The sequence below is a fragment of the Lagopus muta genome, chromosome 2, assembly GCF_023343835.1.
Source record: "Lagopus muta isolate bLagMut1 chromosome 2, bLagMut1 primary, whole genome shotgun sequence".
NCBI lineage: Eukaryota > Metazoa > Chordata > Aves > Galliformes > Phasianidae > Lagopus > Lagopus muta.
The window spans coordinates 23,134,176-23,154,097 of NC_064434.1; the positions used below are offsets into that span (position 1 = coordinate 23,134,176).

Sequence of the window (19,922 nt, forward strand, 5' to 3'; positions counted from 1 at the left end):
AACTGGCAGGGACTTTGGAAAACAGGGACTTTAGGAAAATAGGTTTATGAAGGAAATCCTGTATGTTTGGTATATATATATATGTATTGTATTTAAGGTATATCTGGAAGAGAAATTGATAAACAGGAAAATTGGAACTTCAGGGATGAGTCTCTATGGGGCTGTAAGTGCAGATGTTGGGATTCCTGTGTTTGGCACAAGTGTAGGGTGGTAATAGCTATTCCCTCAAATAAAAATATGTTGTCTAACCTAATGAATCTCATCACAGGGGAAAGTGATTAGACCAGAATTGCACAGGGGAACAACATGATAGCTGAGGAGCAAGGGACAAGGACTATTAATGTGCTGAAGTAGCTGCTGATTTAAATGATAACCAATAGGATGGTCGCAAAAAAAGAAACAGTCAAGGAGCCATTTATAAGCAAAAAATAGGACATCTTAGACCTGCAGTAGCCTCAGAGGATTGTATGGACCAGTCTGTGCAAAACACTGAGTAGGAAGAAAGTGTTTTTATATGCCAAAGGACATGAGAAAAAAGTGAATGAAAAAGAAGAAAAAGAAGGCAAAGAAACATCAGACTGATTAGGAGTTTAATATGTGGGAAATACATTTACTTTCTAATTTTTGTTGAAGATTGCTGAACTGATCTAATGGATCCAAAACTGTAATGAATGTCCCTTTTTTTTCACCATCTAATGTATAAGTGTTCTGACTGCTGGGACTATGCCACGTGAAATATTTGCAGAGTTGTTTAATTGTAAAATTGGATCCAATTTTGACAAGTTGAAGATTGTTTGAGCCCAAGACCAGGTGTACTTAAACTTATCAGGGAATCAGAGAATTGTTTAAGTTGGAAAGGACATTTGAAGGTTATCTGGTCCAACTGAAGAGAGGTCTGGAGCACAAGCCTTATGAGGAGCATCTGAGAGAGCTGGGATTGTTTAGTCTGGATAAGAGGATACTCAGGGAAACTTTATTGCTCTCTACAAATATATGAACAGAGGTTGCAGTGAGGTGGGGGTCAGCCCTTCTCCCATATAACCAATACAAGGAGTAGCCGGAATGGCCTCAAGTTGCACCAGGTGAGGTTCAGGATGAACATTAGAAAATACTTTTTCTCCAAGAGTGTGGTCAGATACTGGAATGGGCTGCCCAGGGCGGTGGTGGAGTCACTGACCCTGGAGTTGTTCAAGAAACTTTTAGATGTTATGCTGTGGGACATGGTTTTGCAAGAAATACTGGTGGTAGGTGGTAGGTAGATGGTTGGACTGGATGTTCTTAGTGGTCTTTTCCAACCTTGGTGATTCTATTATTCTATGATTCTAACTCCCCTGTAATAAACAAGGACATCTGCAGCTCGATCAGATCACTCAGAGCCCCATCTACCACCTCTCTGGGCACCATTTTACTAGCAATGATGAATCCAGTGATTAAATGTGACTCAGCACTATGAGGTCTAAAACACTGCTTTGTAAAGATTCAAACACTTTCAGAATGAAGCTGTCACTTTTTCATATCATTCATATCAACACTTTGAACTAATTTGAATGTAAAATGCATAGCCCAGACACAAGCTCTCTGCGATCTACAACAGCTTGTTCTGTTCTTGTTTGTTTGTTTTGTGTGCATAATGTTTTGTTGTTGGTTTTGAGCAAAAGATAATGCAAAATCTTTTCCATAGGAAAAAAAAAGCTCATGAGAATCTCATGAATGCTGAACTGGAATTAAAAATTGTGATGATTCTTTTCATTTTGCATCACAGAATTTTTGTGAGAGAAAAAGGGGCAGAGACATGATGCACTAGGATAAAAATATGCAGTTTTATGCAGGCTGATATTCATTGTGATCTGATTTTTAAATTTATAACTCCTAAAAATGAGTTAATGTTTGTAAAAGGCAGTTGTAGTAATGGATGACCACAATGAACTGATATATGAAATCTCTCAAAAACACTTTTGAAAGGGCCATAAGCTCCTCATGCTTGCAACTATGTATAAGGCTACAGAGTGCTATAAAATAGATATAAATTTTAGCGAAACCATTTTTAACACAAACAGGCTCATATAAATGTCTAACTGAATACGCTGACTGAATTCTGTCACTATGCAAGTTGAAACTAACTATTTTCTATCATTTTGAGGTTTCTACTTCATAAAATCAGCTCTAAGTCTAAAAAAAATCTATCTCCAGTATGTAGTGTATGACCTCAGGCTCAAGGAAAGCATGGGGAAAAAACTGTGAGGAAACAAGAAAGAAAAATATGGAGCAGCCAGGCAGAGGGTGTTGCAGGTTGCAGATGGTTTGAGTGTAAAGATGGTCTCTGTGGACAGTGAAATAAGTTTCCAATGGACTGAAGTCAAGACTGACATGCTGACAGACAAAGTAAGATGTCTCAAGTTTCTGTGTCTTGTCTGCAGTCAGTGAGGTAAGTAGAAAAAATGAGTAACAGAGACTGGAATTCATAACGTTTAAGTTTTGATGAGTAGAATTTAGAAGTTACATCTCTGCTAGGCAGTCATGGTTTCCTTTATTATCCATGGCTGTTGTGCTGCTCTTTCTGTCTGTCCTTAAGTGCGTTTAATTGCTGTTTGTTTTTTTTTTTTAACTTCTGTTTGTTACTTGTAAAGGAACCCCTGGGGATAATGTCAGACTTGCAGAGCTAACATTAAAATGTCTAAGGTAGACTAGATGAATCCCACTATAAAAACGTCATAAAGTAACGCCAGCTTGTGCAACAAACTCACTGACCAATGGTCCATAATGTTTATGGTAAGATAATATCCTCAAAATGTCATATGCTTGTTCGTGTCTATGTACACACACAGGTATATGGATTTATGTGCATATATGCATTAAATTTCAACTCAAAACCACACCAGAATGAAAACTACCTGAAAAGGCACAACAGAACTACAAAGAGCTAATGAAGACAAACTGTTCAGAATTTGGCAATTTTCACATTTTTTTCTGCACTCACATTTTAAATAGAATAATGATTGAAATTACTAGGATCAGTGACTAAAGATATATGGAACTGAACACTTACCTCAAGATATCTTAATAAAAACAGACTTAATTCACATAAAAATGAATTTGGTAGCAGATTTGCCTCCCAGATCTATACTTTTGAGTTAGAGTTGAGTTGCCAAAGTCCAGTCTATAGCATATTCTCTATAAAACTGGTGCACTTCTTACTCCTTATTCTTATTCTTATTCTTTTACATCTTTGGCTTTCTAAATCTCACTGAGAAAAAGAAGAGAAATGGGGTGTTTATAGAAAAAGAAAACAGTGAAGCAGATTTGGATATGGTGTAAGGATGGCAAAATCTATTAACTTTGGAGGAAGAATGTTGGCTTAAGCAGCTCTGCCTCAGTCAAATATATCTTTCTTCAAAGTCAGGTATACCCAAGTAAAAATCCATCACTAATGTTTCCAACCTGTTCAGACAGATTCTCTCTCATCCTTATTCATCTTTATCTGTTCAACATTCGTGATAGGCTACAATATCTGATGTGTATTTCCATTCAAAGAATTGTATCTGCTTCTCCATTGAGAATGAAAAATTCAGAAGGGTTTCAAAAAGCCCAAGTCTTTGCCTGCAATCAGATATACTTACTGCCACCTTAAAGCTTGTATGGAACAAGTATAGTTTTATTAAAAGCCTTAGGTACTGATTCATGACCAGTATAGGTTTTCAGATATTTAGAAGATGCTTAGAATGGAAAAGAACTTTATTAAGAGGATACTGAGAGATGTCCCTTCTATTTTTATCCACTGGAAGATTTAAATTCAATATTGCAGGCGAATAAATGAAATTGAAACATCAACGCCCTGAAAAAGCATGAGTTGAATTCATTGTTTTTTAGCACAGTCACTCTAAAATTGACACGTGAAGCAAAAACTTGTGTTTTAGTGTTGAGGAGACATTCAGGCAGTGCAACAGCACTTTAATATACATTTAAATGACTCACAGTGCAAAGTCTAGAGGCTTGAAAGAGATGCCAGTGACTACTGTTAGTGACACCTTTGTTTTTGACCTTGCAGATATATTTTTTCTCTCAATTTTCTTTATCACTTGTCCTCATTCCATCTCAGATTATCAGTGACAACAAAGAAGATCTTTTTAGGCCATCAATAGCCACATTTTCTTTTCAGCTAAAGAAACCTTGGGATGAGTTCCCTCTTTCATAGGAAATAAGTTCATTTCCTTTCTTCTTCTTTCATTTCATTTCTTTCTTTTCATTTCAGACAATTGACATAATACGTTATAGTTTTAAAAATAAATAATACTCAAAAATATTTTACAGCAAAGAAAAATACATTACAAGATCATCAGGAAAAGATAAACTTTATTTGGAGATTTATGCAGTTAAATCCATGAGATTTTCTCCCATACTATTAGTTAATGTAGTATTTTTAGAATAATTTCACCACTGACATACCGATAATTTCACTTAGCTCTTGTTCTAAGAAGTCTGTGTAAAATCATAGTTTTGAGTTCCAGTAATCCTTTTCTGAAAAACTTTTTCTGGCAGAGAACACTAGTCAGTGAATCTTTTTATTGTGTCTGTTAGTATCATGGCAGTTATATGACCAAGGCCAAGGAGGAGAGTTAGATGAAAAGTTTCAGACTGCATGTATTTGTGGCCCACTGTCTTTTTATCTGTAGAAGGAGGTACTGTGAGAATCTTATGAAATAAAAGCTTTTGTATTAAAATAGATTAGAGGGACTGAGTAACCTTTGTATCCTTCTGCTCTGTAGGTCTAGTCTATGGGAAGGCAGTCTTTTTTGTTAAAGAAATTTCATAGGTTACTTTTTGATCAAAATGATGACACTAAAATAGCAAAGCCTAGATTGAAGACTTAGTATTAAGGAGAGAAATTAGTCTATTTTATTAACATTGTCTGTGTTTGGCATTTGGGTAGGATATATCTTCAAAAGTTTTACCTCTGTCTTGATTGCAGAGTCTTTTTTCCTAATCTAAATACCTCATTTCCCATAAATTGGATGTGATGAATTTGGACTACATGAAGTCATGTTTGATCACGAATAATTTTTTCAGGGATAGAAAGGGCCAGAGATATTTATTTACATATATAATTTCAGAAATTACAGGATTTATATTGCACTGGAGGTTATAAAAGGTTTTCTAGTTGCCCCATTTGACCTGAAGATCTTTGTGAATGCAGAAGCTATTAGAAATGAAAATATTTGGGGAAAAAAAGGAAGAAAAAAAGGAAAAAGCAAAAAAAACAAAATATGAGTAAAGTCTACAACCTTACAAACAGAATATGTACAGTGTTTCATAGAATCATAGAAATGTTTGAGCTAGAAGAGACCTTTAAAGGTCATCTAGTCCAACTCTTCTGCAATGACCAGGGGAACCTACAGCTACATCAGGTTGCTCAGAGCTTCATCCAGCCTGACCTTGAATGTGTCCAATGTACTGTGCTTCCACCACCTCTCTGGACAACCTGTTCCCAGGCCTTATCACTTTTATTGTAAAATACTTACTTCTTATGTCCAGTCTAAATCTACCCTCTTTGAATTTGAAACCATTTCCCCTTGTCCTACCACCACAGACCCTGATAACATGTCTTCTTATCCTTCCTTCCTATAGCCCCCTTTTAGATATTTCAAGTCCACACTCAGTTTTCTGCAGCGCCTTCTCTTCTCCAGGCTAAACAGCCCCAGCTCTCTCAACCTGCTCTCATAAGAGAGGTGTTCCATCCTTTGGATGACTTGTGTGGCCCTACTCTGAATGTGCTCCAACAGGTCCATGTCTCTCTTGTGCTGAGGACTCCACATCCGGAAACAGCACTCCAGGTGAGGCCTTACCAGTGCAGAGTAGAGTGGAAATATCAACTCCTGGCCTTCTGGCCACTCTTCTTTGGATGCAGCTCAGGGTATGGTTGGCTTACTGGGCTGCAAGAGCACACTGCTGGCTCATGTCCATCTTACCATCCACCAGTACCCTCAAGGCAGTTTTGGGAGGGCTGTGTTCCATCCTTACATCCCTCATTTTGCACTGACAGCAAGAGTTGCCACAACCCAGGCTGTTGAACCTCATGAGATTCTCCTGGGCCTATTGCTCAAGCCTGTCTAGGTCTCTGTGTGTGACATGCTGTCCCTCAAGTGTGACAGCTGCACCACACAGCTTGGTGTCATCTGCAAACTTGCTGGGGGTGCACTCCCACTGTTGATGTCACTGATGAAGATATTAAAGAGTATCAGTGCATTGACTCCTGGAAAACACCACTTGTCACCAATCTCCATCCAGACGTTGTGCCATTGACCATCACTCTCTGGGTACAATCTTGCAACCAGTTCCTCATCTCACCCATTAAATCCATATCTTCCCAATCTGAAGAGAAGGACTTTATGAGAGACCATGTCAAAGGCCTTATTGAAATCCCGATGGATGACACCAGTGTCTCTTCCCTTGTTTGTTAATGCAGTTACACCATCATAAAAAGTGACAAGTTTGGTCAGGCAGGACCCACTCTTGGTGAAACTATGCTGGTTATCTCGTATCTCCTCCCTCTCTTTTATATGCCTTAGCATAACTTCCAGGAGGATCTGCTACATGATATTGCTTGACACTGAAGTGAGGCTAACAGGTCAGTAGTTTCCTAGGTCACCCTTTCTATCCTTCTTGAAAATGAATGTTATACTGCCATTTTTCCAGTCATCAGGGCTTTGTCTGACTGCCATGACTTTTCAAATATAATCAAGAGTGTCTTGGTGACTATGTCAGCCAATTCCCTCAGGACTCTGTGATGTGAGTTTCCTGTGTATACTGTTTTTAAAGACTTCTATCTGTGCTTCCTTTTAGTCAAAGAATTATTGAATGTTCTGATTTTCAATGCACAAGCATTCTATAATGACAAAGAGGAGACACTGTAAAGAAGAAAACAAACAGCAACCAGAAAAAAAAACACCACAAAACATTACAAACCAACAAAAAAAACAAAACAGCAGCAACAGAGATAAATCTTGACTTTTTTCTAGAAAATGGTAGGCTTTGCCACTGACTTCAGTGAATCCAAAATTGAGTCTACAAACTGTGTAACTGGTAACTGCAAGTGTGAGTTAAAGCCGGTTGAGAAAGAATGAAAGTAGTGGTTGAAAATAGCATTTTGTTGTTCGTGTATTTTTGACTGTGAGGTAGAGACTGTCTGTATGTCAGAAGAGTCTGTTCTGGATATACGTTGTTGGATGTGGGAAGTTAGAAAGATGATGCAGAATGCCAGTTCCTAGAGCATCTGTCTTCCATAAAGAGTTTAACTCTTTGCTTAATGCAAAACATTGACCTCTACTCTAATCAACTGCATGAATTCATAGGTTGAGAGACTTGTATTATTTTCCTTTACTCTTAAGACCTTCTTTTTAGATGTGCTCATCCTTTTGTCTAAAAAGAATGCATAAATTATGTTTTCACGACAAGTTGGAATTGGTTTCCCCTGAGTAACCTGAAATATTTTTTCTCCCGAAGAAGACTGAATGCAATTTGGTTAAATTATTTCTTTTTATTCAAGGTTACTTTTCATTGAAGATGGTGAAGTTTTTGTTTGGAAAAACTAAATAGCCTATTTCTTACAGAATAGTTTTGTCACATAGAACTTCATTACTGTGTAATTTTGTGTAACATTCAGACCTTCTCCTTTTTGACTCCTTGAAATCCCTTCTTGTTCTCAGTAAAAATGGAAATTTTGTAAAGGGCTGTATTGAAAGCTTTTCAAAAAAATACTGAAGGATTGGACATCAGTGATCTAAAGCTTTGTTAAAAATAAGCCTAATAGATTCCTTGTCTCTGTGGGTAATGAGGTCCAACATCTGTTCACATTTAACATGTTGTTAATTTAGAGTAAATGTCAGCTAAAATAATCACATGAACAAGAGAGGGAAAAAAAGTGCTATTAGATTATTTTGATCATCTTCCAGAAAATGTAATATTTCTCTCTAAATCTGTTAAGTTACTTTTAAAAGTCTCTGTCATCTCCCCTTGGGAACTATTCCTCTGGTATTTACATTACTTTATTAGTAGGATATATTTTTTTTTCTTGGTGTTTTATTTCCTTGACTTTCTCCCACAGTTCTATCTAAACACTAATATCTGATACTGAATTTTCTCTTTCTGCAGGGAGTTTGAGTTCTACACACATCTAGGTTGTTAGTCTCTGTGCATTTTTATTTTTTCTTTTTCCCATTCCTCACGCAAAAATCATTTACTTCTTTTTCTTATTCCTAGCAGTGACTTCTCAGATTTAATGTAGGACTCCAGTCACACACTGTATAGCTCTTCACTGAAAACGTGCATGACCTTGCCTATATTTAATCCCAGCTTTTTACATCTCCTTTCTAACGTTGTTAACGTAACTAAAGCAGATTGCATGTTTAATTTATTGCTCACTGTGACATCATTTTCCCTTCAACATCCAAGGTCTAGGCTTCCCAGGAGGTACTGGGAAGTACCTGATCATTCAGGAGGGTCAGGATTTCATTAACAATGAGCATAGAGTTTGCAAAAGCCTACTTCAGGAAAAATGACTTTTGAAAGAACCATTGGATTTCAGGAATAAGCTGCCAGAAAAAAGCAACCTGTATATAGACTCTACTAGAGAAATTATATCAGCAAACCACTCTAACAAGTGTCATAATTTCTATAAATAAATGACTAGCATTCATTAATTCCCACTGATTTGGACTTCTAGTCAAAATATGGATACCTCTCAGACTCATGAATAGATTCCTATTTGTGTTCTTTCTTTAAAAATTACTTTCAGAAAGAAGATAATAGCAACAAGATTTATTCTTGTACTGAATTTTTTCACGTACAGTGCCCAGCACAAAGGGGTTCACTTCCATGCTTAAAACTCCAAGGCACAGCTCTCACACAATAAAAGTTAGATAGTGTCATTTTCCTTTCCAGCCTGTTGTTGGTCTCTCAACCAGCTCATACTCTAAGCAATGAGGGAACATAAAATGCAGCCTAAATTGTTTTAACAACTTTTTTAGCACAATATTCCTGGCTTAATTTTCTTCAACCAAACTGTACTATCTATGATTCTTGCTGTGTTGTGAGAAACTGATATATGTTATAACTGCTGTGTTGTTTACTAAGATAATTTTACCTCCCCTTTAAATGTTTTTTTTTTTTTTTTAAATTGTACCTGCTAATTTTAAGATTTACAGGATCCATGTCCTTCCATCTGTAGTGTCTTAATTCTCCTCTTCATTTAATCTGAAATTTTATACTACAACTGTGATAGCTGATAGTCAGCTTCTCCAAACAGTGAATATCTTTATTTAAAAAATAAATCTGTTTTGATGATTTGAGGAATTCCAAGGTAAAATTTGATTTCTGCAGGCAGCGTTTTTTTTCTCATAACTACTGTTTGGTTTTTGAGTGTCGTTTTTTTTTTTTTTTAATTATTCTTTTAAAAGATATTTAAGGCATACAAGGATGAAAAATTATTGTAAATTGTATTTATATTATGACAGCGCATTATTAGATTGTTGATACCCATTCAACACTTTATTCATTATATATTTCCTAATATTTTCCTTTTCCTTTGCTTTGCTCACACTTCAATATGCACATATGTCCAGATTCAGCTTGAGATTCGAGTACCTGAAGTTATGTTTCTGATGGTAGACATGACGTGCTAGATTTCTAAACTGTCAACTTAGAGCTGGTGATATAGTCAACATAGGCAATGGAGCCTGGAGGGTAACTCAGCTCGATCTGCTTGTGAATTTGTTAGTACCCTCAGGGGTATTTGGTGCTAGCAGCTGTGGAAAGAAGTTGCTGCCTGATTACATTTCTGAAAGAACACAGATTTCTTGTTGGTCCTATGTCACATCTGCCATGAGAATGTTTCATGCATCCAAGGGCATCTCAAGTGGCCCTAGACACCTGCATTTAGGCAGATGAACAAACCTTTGTAATTTGAGTATGTTTAAAAATATATAGGAAATAAAGAAGTCACATCTCAGTGACGAACCAGATACAGTAAAAGACACGGACTTCAGTCTAATTATGACAACACATAGAATGTAAACTCTATTGAAAAATGATTGATTTCTGAATTTTTGAAATAACATACCATCCAATTTCTATTCATTGCAGTGGATGGCTATGAGTTTTACAAGTTTCACATTTCCTCTGACTTTTTTTTCAGATTTCTGAATATTTTGTGTTACTTTTTAACAAATTTGTCCGTTAGTTTTTGTTCATACTTCAAGAAGCAGTACTTACAGCAGCAGGTAAAAGAGCAGCTAAAATTAAGCTGAATTTATTATTCATTTATATCATGAATCTTTCACCCTCAGACACTTGACTTTGCAGCAGAAAGGATACTTAGGGATTATTTTTCTATGAGGAAACTAAACTTAAATTAAACTTAAAGTGGAAGTTGTGCTTGCTTGCCATAAGGTGTGATAGGTAGAACCAAGGGATACAATATGGAATGAATTTATTTCATTAGTAAGACTGAAATTATGAAAACTACCAAAGCGTGAATATAGGCAGGAAAACAGAAAAGGAGAAATTTAAAAGATTAAATGAAATATTTCTGCTGGGAAGACTCATTTAGAAAGTTGAGAAATCTATGTTAGAAAATATTTCCTCCTTTTCTACAGGTACTACAGCAGAAATAGCTTTCACTTAGGTGTTTTTGGAAATAATTGCTTCATCTTTAAAGGCTATACAAATATGAATGAGCCAGAAAGTCTCCAGAAATGCTCTTAGCTGGAGCTGACATGCATTCCCAGAGGCAAGATGTCAAATCAAACTGGCACGGGACCCAAAATGCTGCAACACTGAACAGTATATATCTAGCGTATTTCACAAAACAACAGCTGTTTACATTACAGCTCAGTGCTTTTCAGATGGAGAGAAGCACATTAGCCTGGGAGAAATGAGAACTGGTGAATCTGAGCAAGCCTATACAATGAGCCTGAACCAACCATGCCAAGATTTAGGAAAGGCTTTGTCAAAAAGGCCTGGAACTCCATGCTGTGTTTGCTGCCACTAAAGATGAGCATCTGTGGAGCTGTCAGTCTGTTCTGCCTTTCCTGCTAAGTCCTGCTCCTGATTCATGCATTAACTTCAAGACTGGTTTTGAACAGTAAAAAATGAACCAACATTATCATCTGTTCTTTAACCACAGCTGTTAAAAAACTGACAAAATCACCTGCCTCATCACAGTCTATTAACCTACTGTGCTATACAGCTGTTACACAAGAGCTATATACCGAATACAAAATAAATTCATGGAATGGCGGATTAGCAAGTCCAACATAGGTCCAATTGCTAAGATTATTAAGTAGTTTAGGCTAGAAAGGATGTCTGAAGGTCATTCACTTCAATCCTTCAGCTCAAAGAACCAGTTTCAGAGTTCATTCAAGCTCCTGGGGCTTCTAAGTCCCAAAATTTTGGAGTGTATCTGAAGACAGATATTCCACAACTTCTCATTCTACTAGTGACTCATGCTGTGAAATACTTTCTTTTGTTTATGTCCAATTGCAACTACTCTTGCTGAAAACCATGACTGTCAACTTCTGTCTATTGGCTGTGCATACCCCAGGAGAGTCTGTCTGTCTTCTCTGTGCTGCCATTTTATAAAACTGGAGACAACAAAAAGATCTCCTCCAAGCAACCTCTCCTGAGCCAGCTTCTTCAGCCTCTCCTTGTACATCTTGTGCTCCAGATCCAAACAGCTCAGGGTGTTACTAATGATTTTGGTCCAGTCTGTTCATGTCTTTCTTGTCTGTGAAAGTCAAAACTAGACAGACTGCTCCAATAAGGGAGAACAGTCCCTTTTCTTGACTATTGTATATTTTATTTTTATTTAGAGTACTTAAATGAATCAACGTGGGAATGAATTACTGAATAAACAGCTCTTCTTTCTAAACTGTAAGATAGAGAGCTTATATCAAGTATTGCTTTTTGTATACAATTAGATAGAATAAAATCCAGGAAATTAAACTCATTGCTACATTATTGTCAAAGATGAAAAAAAGGACCTGTTTCTATTTTATTGTCTAAGTTTTCTTCTAGAACATTTCGGAGAATCAGTATATTTCTATCAAAACATAAAAACAAATTTGGGATTTTTTAGAAAACAACATGTTAGAAAGCAATGTAGTGGCAGAAATTTAAGATGAGATACCTCAAGAGCTGGTCATCATGCCACTCTGATAAATGAGAGTGATAATGTACTGAATTAGGAATACAAGAACATAAAATACAAGGAAATTTTCATCTATCCATAAGACTGATGCAAATAGTGGACTTTCAAACTGCAACTGATGTAATTTTTTAGTAAAATGGCCACAAGTAAATCTCAATCTGATATGAATAAATGAATATAAATGAATAAATGTATGATCATGACTAATTGTATCAAAAGCACATTAGGCAAATAAATAGCAAAGATTATTAATAATCTCTAAACTTTCTCCTGGTGGTATAAGGAAAAAAAATAATGAAACCTTTTTTTAAACACAACAAATACAATAAGTGGTCATTATCACCAACATTGTTTCTATGATTTCATGCGCTGAGTGAGTAGTAGCTACAGCTGGGATCACAACTGTAATCCAGACTTCAACTCTATGCTAGCCACGAAGCTTTTACTTCCAAAGTGAGCATTTTAATCTAATTCTTCTGTACTTTTTTTTCTGATAGCATTGAGCCCATGATTGGCAGTGTCTGGAAAACAAAAGCAATATGACTTGCCACAGTGGAATTTTACCTCTAACCTGCGGTCATACAACCAGTGAAATTTGAAGGAAATTGAAACAGCAAATATCAACAGGCAGAGCATGTGTCTGGATGAGGAGGCAGTTACACGCTGCAGGATATCTTTCCTGCAAAATCTCTGTCAAGGAGAAGGACATTGAGGTCCTTGGCTTAAATGAGGGTGGAAAGATCCCTGGTTTCTTAGTTCAGACACAGTCATGGTACTACAGTGAAAAACTGTGAGCTTATCCTGCTCAGTGTCTCTTCATATCAACTGTTACTCTGAAAGATTTGGAAGCTGGGGTTTTAAATTTGTCTTTTTTGCTTTTTTGTTTTCCCCTTTGAGTAGAAGTACAGCTATTCCACACAGATCATTGCTGTTAACCCAGGGGAATTGATGCTGCTGTGGATGTTTTTTACAAAGATGATTTGAAACTCAGATTTCCCCATCCACATCATAGGATTTCTTGTTGTATTTTTGCTAATTGCCTTTCAAAATGATTGGAGCACCATAAATGCACCAAATTATTTGACTTTGGTCATATACTAGTAAGGATTCTGGTGCGATAATTTCGTACATTTTATGATTCATTTATACTGTGAAAAAAAAACTGTAATAGATGTTCACGTCTTTGGTTTTCTTTTTATTTGTGCCCTTTAGCAGGCACCAGCATCATGGCCTATGAACAGCAACTAAACAAGTATTCACCTTAAAATTAAGGAAAAGCCAGCAGGGTTCCTTAGTCAGTCAGTAGATGTGCAAACATACGCATGCACCTAAGGCATGCAATGTAGCATTCACTGATCGAACTACACCCAGACGATGGCCTTGGACCTTCTGCTACCAAATATCCATGCAAAATGAAGTTTATCATCTCAGAGCACTGAGCAATTCAGCTCCAACTACAAAACACCTGTCACTCAGAGGAGGGGACAGGCTTTGTGTGGTTTCATGGATATTGCCACAACATTTAGCGTGTCCTGAAAGATGTTAGAGAAATATCAGGTTTACATGTCATTTCCCTCACTGTGCAGAAAAACAAATTAGTTTGTCAGCAATTCAATCTGAGCTGAGAGCAGCTGGTCCCAGTTTACCAGCTACATTTGTAAAGGTGTTAGATGAGATCTTTAACAAAAAAAGTTTCTGTGGTTCTTAAGCTGAATTGAAATGTGTTCACATTAATTTAAATACTCCTACACAGTTGGGTTACTTCAGCTGGCAAACTCTCCAGAGGAGAGATTCTGTCAGTGAAAACATTAGATCATTGCAATGAGACACTATAGGCACACTTGTGCTCAGAAGTTTTTCTAGTCCCTGCTGGCAATTTGACTTGTGGCTAGGAGGACAAATACCTTCATTTTCATTGGTGGAGGCGTCACTTGGTCAAGCTGTTTCATCCCTGGTACTAGGGCAACTATCATTAGCTTTTCTATTCTGGTTGCTTGTTTAAAGCTGCAAAATATGATCAAATGCATTAGAAGCCTCACTTGTACCATCTCTTGTAACAGGTGGGGATCATTACCTGGCAAAAATGGACAAAAACAGAAGTTCTGGGTGAGTCCTTAGTACTCTGTTACAAAGAAGGAGATGACATTTCTAAAATACAAATTATTTTAAAAAAAATCCTTCTTTTTCTTTCATTCTTTCTTTTAGTATCTGCTTTTGTTGTTGTTTTCCATTCACCTTTAAGTCTCCTGCACAATTCTACCCCCTTTCTGCCAAGGTTTTATCCTGTTGACCCTTGAACTACAGCGTGATCTTCCTCAATTTCAAATCCTACTTCATCTGATCTCCTTACACTTATATCTGTGTTTTCTCCTACAACTCTTATTCACTTTTGTCCATAAACATGTCCTTCTTTTTGAGGTCTGAGAATGAAACTCAACAATATGTGTCAATATTATTTGGGAAAATATTCTGAAAAGACAAGCTATTAATTTAAATAGCATTGCAAAATGTCTTCCAGCTGTCAGCAAAAAATTAAACTTAGCCTTTCATTAATTTAAAGTCAGTCAGATTTTATCATTTTGGTTGAGATTAACAGCTCATACCATTATTCTGATGCTTAGCAGAAGGTAATTTGGAATTCATATAGCTGATGGCAGGGCTTGTGGTTGTTGGTTCTACTGACATCTCAGGCACAAACCCTTCTGAATTCATTAGAAACTAAATGTCAATAACAATCTGAATGAAACCTGATTTGTTAAAAGCCAATTTTTCATATCTTGTGTCTCTTCAACATATGTTAACGTATTAATGTTAAGAAACTAATATTAATAGGTTAACATTAATTTGAATTTTGACCAATACTGTTTACCAATATTGTTTAAATTACCACTTCCTCCAGGTGATATTTAGATTACCTAATAGTTTCTTCTTCAATAAATCAGACAGTCTAATAGCAATAGTAGTCCATTATAATTAACTCTGGCTTTGGAACTAAAATTTTGATCAAAATAAAAAGGAATAAACAAGTAGACATAAGGAAAAAATGCATTTTTATTCTCATTGAATCTGAGAAACTTTTTCATTAGACAAAAATATCACATGAGATTACCTTTAAACTTCACATTTTGCATTTTAAAATACCATTAATTTTTTTTCCTCTTTGTTTTTCTTTAGATTGCAGCAAATTCATGGGGAAAGTATTGGGGAGAAAATGGCTATTTTAGGATTCTACGTGGACAAAATGAATGTGATATTGAGAAGCTGATTTTAACTACTTTGGGATAGCCACTGCCTTTTACCTGAAGTATTATACTGTATGGTGCTTTGTGTATCTATTCTTCCACTGTTGTACATCGAGTCTTTCTAGACAAATAAAAAATTAATCTCTTATGTTATATTTCTTTCTGCTGTGGTTCGTTAGGCCTTCCTGACTGAACGCACTGCAGCTATCCTAAGAGTGGTACAGTCTCACCTGGTACAAACACTCCTCTGTACAAATAGCAAATTGTCTCCAAGACTACTGACGACCTTGGTGTCTCACAGAGTGGGAAGTTCTGTCTCCTATTATTTACATCTCATCACTGTTTTGTTATATTAATGGTGACTGATTCAGCAGTGCCTGAAAAAAATGGAGTTATATTGGTAGTGTTAATCTCTTTGTGATACATAGTGTGGTCACAAATCCCCTTAAAAATGTGATGTGCTCTTCACAGAGAATTGCTCATGGTTGTAGTAGATAAAAAAAAGTACAAATTAATGTAACTAGAATTCTAATCCTGTTACAGAACAACTGTTTCCAATTCTAGCTTACATAAATTGTATCTGTGTATCATTTTCTCTTCCAGGAAACTAATTTTTTACTGTAGGTTTCATAAAGTTTATGTATTTTACATAATATAAAAACTGCTTCTAATGAAACAACATATTCCCATTCCCATAACCGCAATTAAAAATGTGCAATTTAAATAGTTTAATTGAATGAAAAACTGAAAAAAAGAGATAATTTTTCCCTATTAAGATCTAGACAAGCTTAATTCCTCAGCTGCTTGTGTTCCACTTATTGTTTTACCCAGAAGCAGACCAATGCCAGTTCTCTCATTCTCTCAGTTCTCTTATTCCTGAAGGATATTTTTTCTGCCCTGGAGGAAAGGTCAGAAAAGACATTCTGGTGTTTGTTCCCACTGCCATCTCTGTAGCCCAGACATGGCTCCTGGAGCCGGCCAGCAAGATGTGTATCAGCAAGTAATTCGTAATTAAAGGCCTTTCCAGATCTAACACTCCCTTACTACTGCCACACATCCCCTCTCATCAGCATTGCTACAGACCTCGATGGGCTTGAGAGCCCTTCGGCCTGTATATTTTTTAAAGTTTAGATATTGCCACTATTGGCATATGAAGAAATGAACTAATCTCTGTCTCTCTTAGTCTCTTTTAAATTATTCCAAAGGGCACTTGCCAACCTGAATCATCAGTCATAAAATTACCTACAAAAGAAACAACTGTGGCAAGTTATATAGATGGGGAGAAAATCCTGCCGTTAAATTACAGTAAACAAATATTCAGTGCGACTTTCTGTCTTTAATAGACTATTTCTCAGTCTTTCATTTCTAGAAAATGAAGAACTAGACTTCCATTATCATCAGCATAGGTGCGTAATAGCTTTTCCTTCAAGAGCAGTTAATGTTGGTAATATACAATAGATGTCCTTGCCACTAAATTAATGTTTCTTGAACTAAACTAGGGACTTGACTTGTAGTGGTTCACTACTGAAAGAGCTATTTTAAAAATGTTGTATCATATTGCTGCAGAACAATTCTCTTCTGTGGCCTCTAGTGTCATACAATAAACTGAATTTAGACACAAAAACTTTCATCATTTGAAATCTATAGCAAATTATAACACAAGAAGTTTTAGAAGAGCTAAGCACTGTGAAAGAAGAATTAACTTGATGTCTTTACTCCACCCAGCTTGGCTTGGAAATCACTCCCATTTCTCTTTTATTTCCTTGCTGATTGTATCCAAAATCAAAATGGGTTCTGACAAGATATAAATGCAGTTACACTGAAGCAGAGCAGCAGGATTTAAAAAAATGTGTGTTTGGCATCTAGTGGGTGGACCAGGCCAAGATGCAAACAACAATGCTACACGCAGAAATACTACAGCACCAGGGGGGAGGCTGCCCATGCAGTGTTCTCAAGGTAAATAATTTCACAATGATTCACCCAGGAAAAAGTCCCAGATAGAATGAGAAAAATTATAACGAATCACTCATTTGTCTGAACTATGAAGAATTAACTGTTCCATTACACTGGAAAACTTTCTGCTTCTGAGTGTTTGGAGGAACAGATGGCATTTCAATAATTAGCAATTTTTAAAGTAGATTTTTTATTCAGTGTTCTGATGCTTCTCTGCTTCCTCTTCAGGTATTGCCTCTCAGTGTGTTTTCATTTGTGTATTAATCTTGTTATTATAAACATGCTCATGTTTTTGACAGTAAATTTGATATAGTATAGTATAGATAGTATAGATATATAAGTATAGATAAAAGTAAGCCATCTGTGTATGCTTGTAACTGAGTTCCTGTAAGTTTCCATGCAGTTTCAGAGAGGCTGTTAGAATTTACTCCAGCAGAGCAGGAGAATAAAAAAATTATCCTAATTCCTGGGCACCACATTTTCTCGATAGACAGACCTCACAAGTGACAATTGCAGAAGAATGTGAAGGGGTATAACAGCAGCTTTGATGCCACCTACCTTTTCAGATTCTGTTGTACTACATTTAATAACAAGATAGCTGTCACATACACACATACAGAACTAGTTGCCAGGCTCTGTGTATCTTTTTGCCTCCCTTGGTATGACCAGCTGCCTTAATTTCAGCTGGGACAGGTAGTGAGCAAATGACTGTATGGTGCTTAGCCACCTGACAGATTAAGCCACAACACCTGCCTACCTGTAATCTACTCTACCCCTCTCTTGATTAGGCTATCAGAGAGAAATGTCAGAGATGCAGGAAAACGTTGGACTATTTGAAGAGTAAGATAATCATGCAATCAACTTTTTGATTCTATTAGATTGATTTCCAGATCTGATGATCACCCAAACAGAACAAGATGAAGGACAATGCAGCCCTGGCTGGAGTGCCCCTTTGAGATGTAAGCTGTGTTGCCCTCCATTTCATGGTTCTAGCAACAATCTAAGATCCTGTTAAAAGACCTTTTGGAGTTTAAAGCTGCATCTGTCAGTGTAGATGGAGCTAGTAGATCCATAGGCATTCCAAACCATGTGGCACGTTGGCCAGAAGTTCTTACTTTTATTCAAATATGCTTTTAAACCATCTACTTTCAACACACACAAAAGGCTTCTGTAAGTTATTGATTGTGTGTTACTTCTACTGCTTTTCTATTCAGAATGAAACTGGCTGTCTCTAGTATAACGTATTCATCAGTGGTACATTCAATAGTAGACATGCAGGGAAGGTCTTCTGAAAGTGGTTAGGAAGGCAGCCAGTCAAGTTCTATTGATGAACAGAGAAGTTCGGTGAATTATATTGGGTGCTTATGAAAAGCTCACTTATGTGTATTAGAAAACTGATTTATGTTCATAAAACTTCACTCTTTGCAGACACAATGTGACTTTAAAAGAGTGTCTTAATGGAGTCTAGCTTGAACCTAAAATCAATATTTCATTTATCTTAAAGAGAGTCTTTGCTTTCTAAAATGCACAAAAAATAGTGCCTGGAATAAAGATATAAGAGATTCTGTCTGATAAAGCCATGTAATCCTTCATATACCAGCAGTACCATGCTGTACTTTGCTTTTTACTTTACACTGTGTTTCGTATTTCGATATGAACAAATTGATATCTGTTTTCCAGTTGACTTATCAATTAAGAGCCTGATTTAAAGTTACAAAATGTTGTGTATGAATGTACATACAGGTTCTTGTATTGATGCAGAGGCTTTTGCAGGTTTGCTTCAAGATCAGCTAGTTAAATGAGTTCACCTCTCAGATCTCCTGTGATCCACCATAACCGAGGTGTTCCATTGTAGAAAATGGCAGGTAACTGTGTGTCTTGGGCTCACATCACAGAATGATGGTGCTGGAAGAGACCTGTGGGTCCATCTGGCCCAACCTCTGCTCAAGCGGAGACACTCTTTCCTCCCTCCTTGTTCTCCCCACTTTTCTCTCCCTTTCTCCCTCTTTCTCACTTTTAAAAAGTTCAGCTCCTTACCATAGAAAGGTATAGAAAGTTTTTCAAAAGGGATAAAACAGGCTTACAGAACATCAACAAACATTTTAATGCAGCAAAATTGTTCCAAATCTTATTTATAGCTACATTTTCATTCTCTTTATACTCTAGAGAAGCACAGGCTCATTTTCAAGCTGGGATTTCTGTTTTTAGAAGGGCAGAAAGTTTCATTAACAATTTCTCCATTCTGGCTGTAATTTTCTCTGAGATGAATGGAGTTGAAAGAATGAACGCATCTCATTCATTAGGCTCTTTAGATGTGCATCATCTGTAATGGCATTGTTCTGCTGGTCTTTATTTATCTTGACTGTACTTTGCACTCAATCTAGTTTTAATAAAGATAATAATCAATGTCATGTTTCAAAGTAAAAGAAGCACATTGCATTCTTAAAAGAAGTGTGGGTAAATCCTGCAGTTAAGTATTTGTAAGTTGTATCTCATGGGATCGTGAGATCAAAGTAAATCATAAATTA

The 19,922-nt window shown here is 36.5% G+C and overlaps 1 protein-coding gene across 5 annotated transcripts in view; it reads left to right on the top strand.

Annotated features, from left to right (window-relative positions):
* Positions 1-15,594, top strand: part of TINAG (tubulointerstitial nephritis antigen) — a 48,126-nt gene extending 32,532 nt beyond the window's left edge. For 4 of the 5 annotated variants that reach the window (XM_048935976.1, XM_048935974.1, XM_048935975.1 and 1 more), the window contains 2 exons: positions 14,260-14,305; positions 15,374-15,594. In XM_048935976.1, the coding sequence (XP_048791933.1) occupies positions 14,260-14,305; positions 15,374-15,484 (157 nt within the window). In that variant the 3' untranslated portion in view covers positions 15,485-15,594. Of the gene's footprint in view, positions 1-14,259; positions 14,306-15,373 lie in introns of those variants that run through there. The other variant, XR_007375070.1, reaches the window with a different exon arrangement.
* Positions 15,595-19,922: the final 4,328 nt, after the last annotated feature.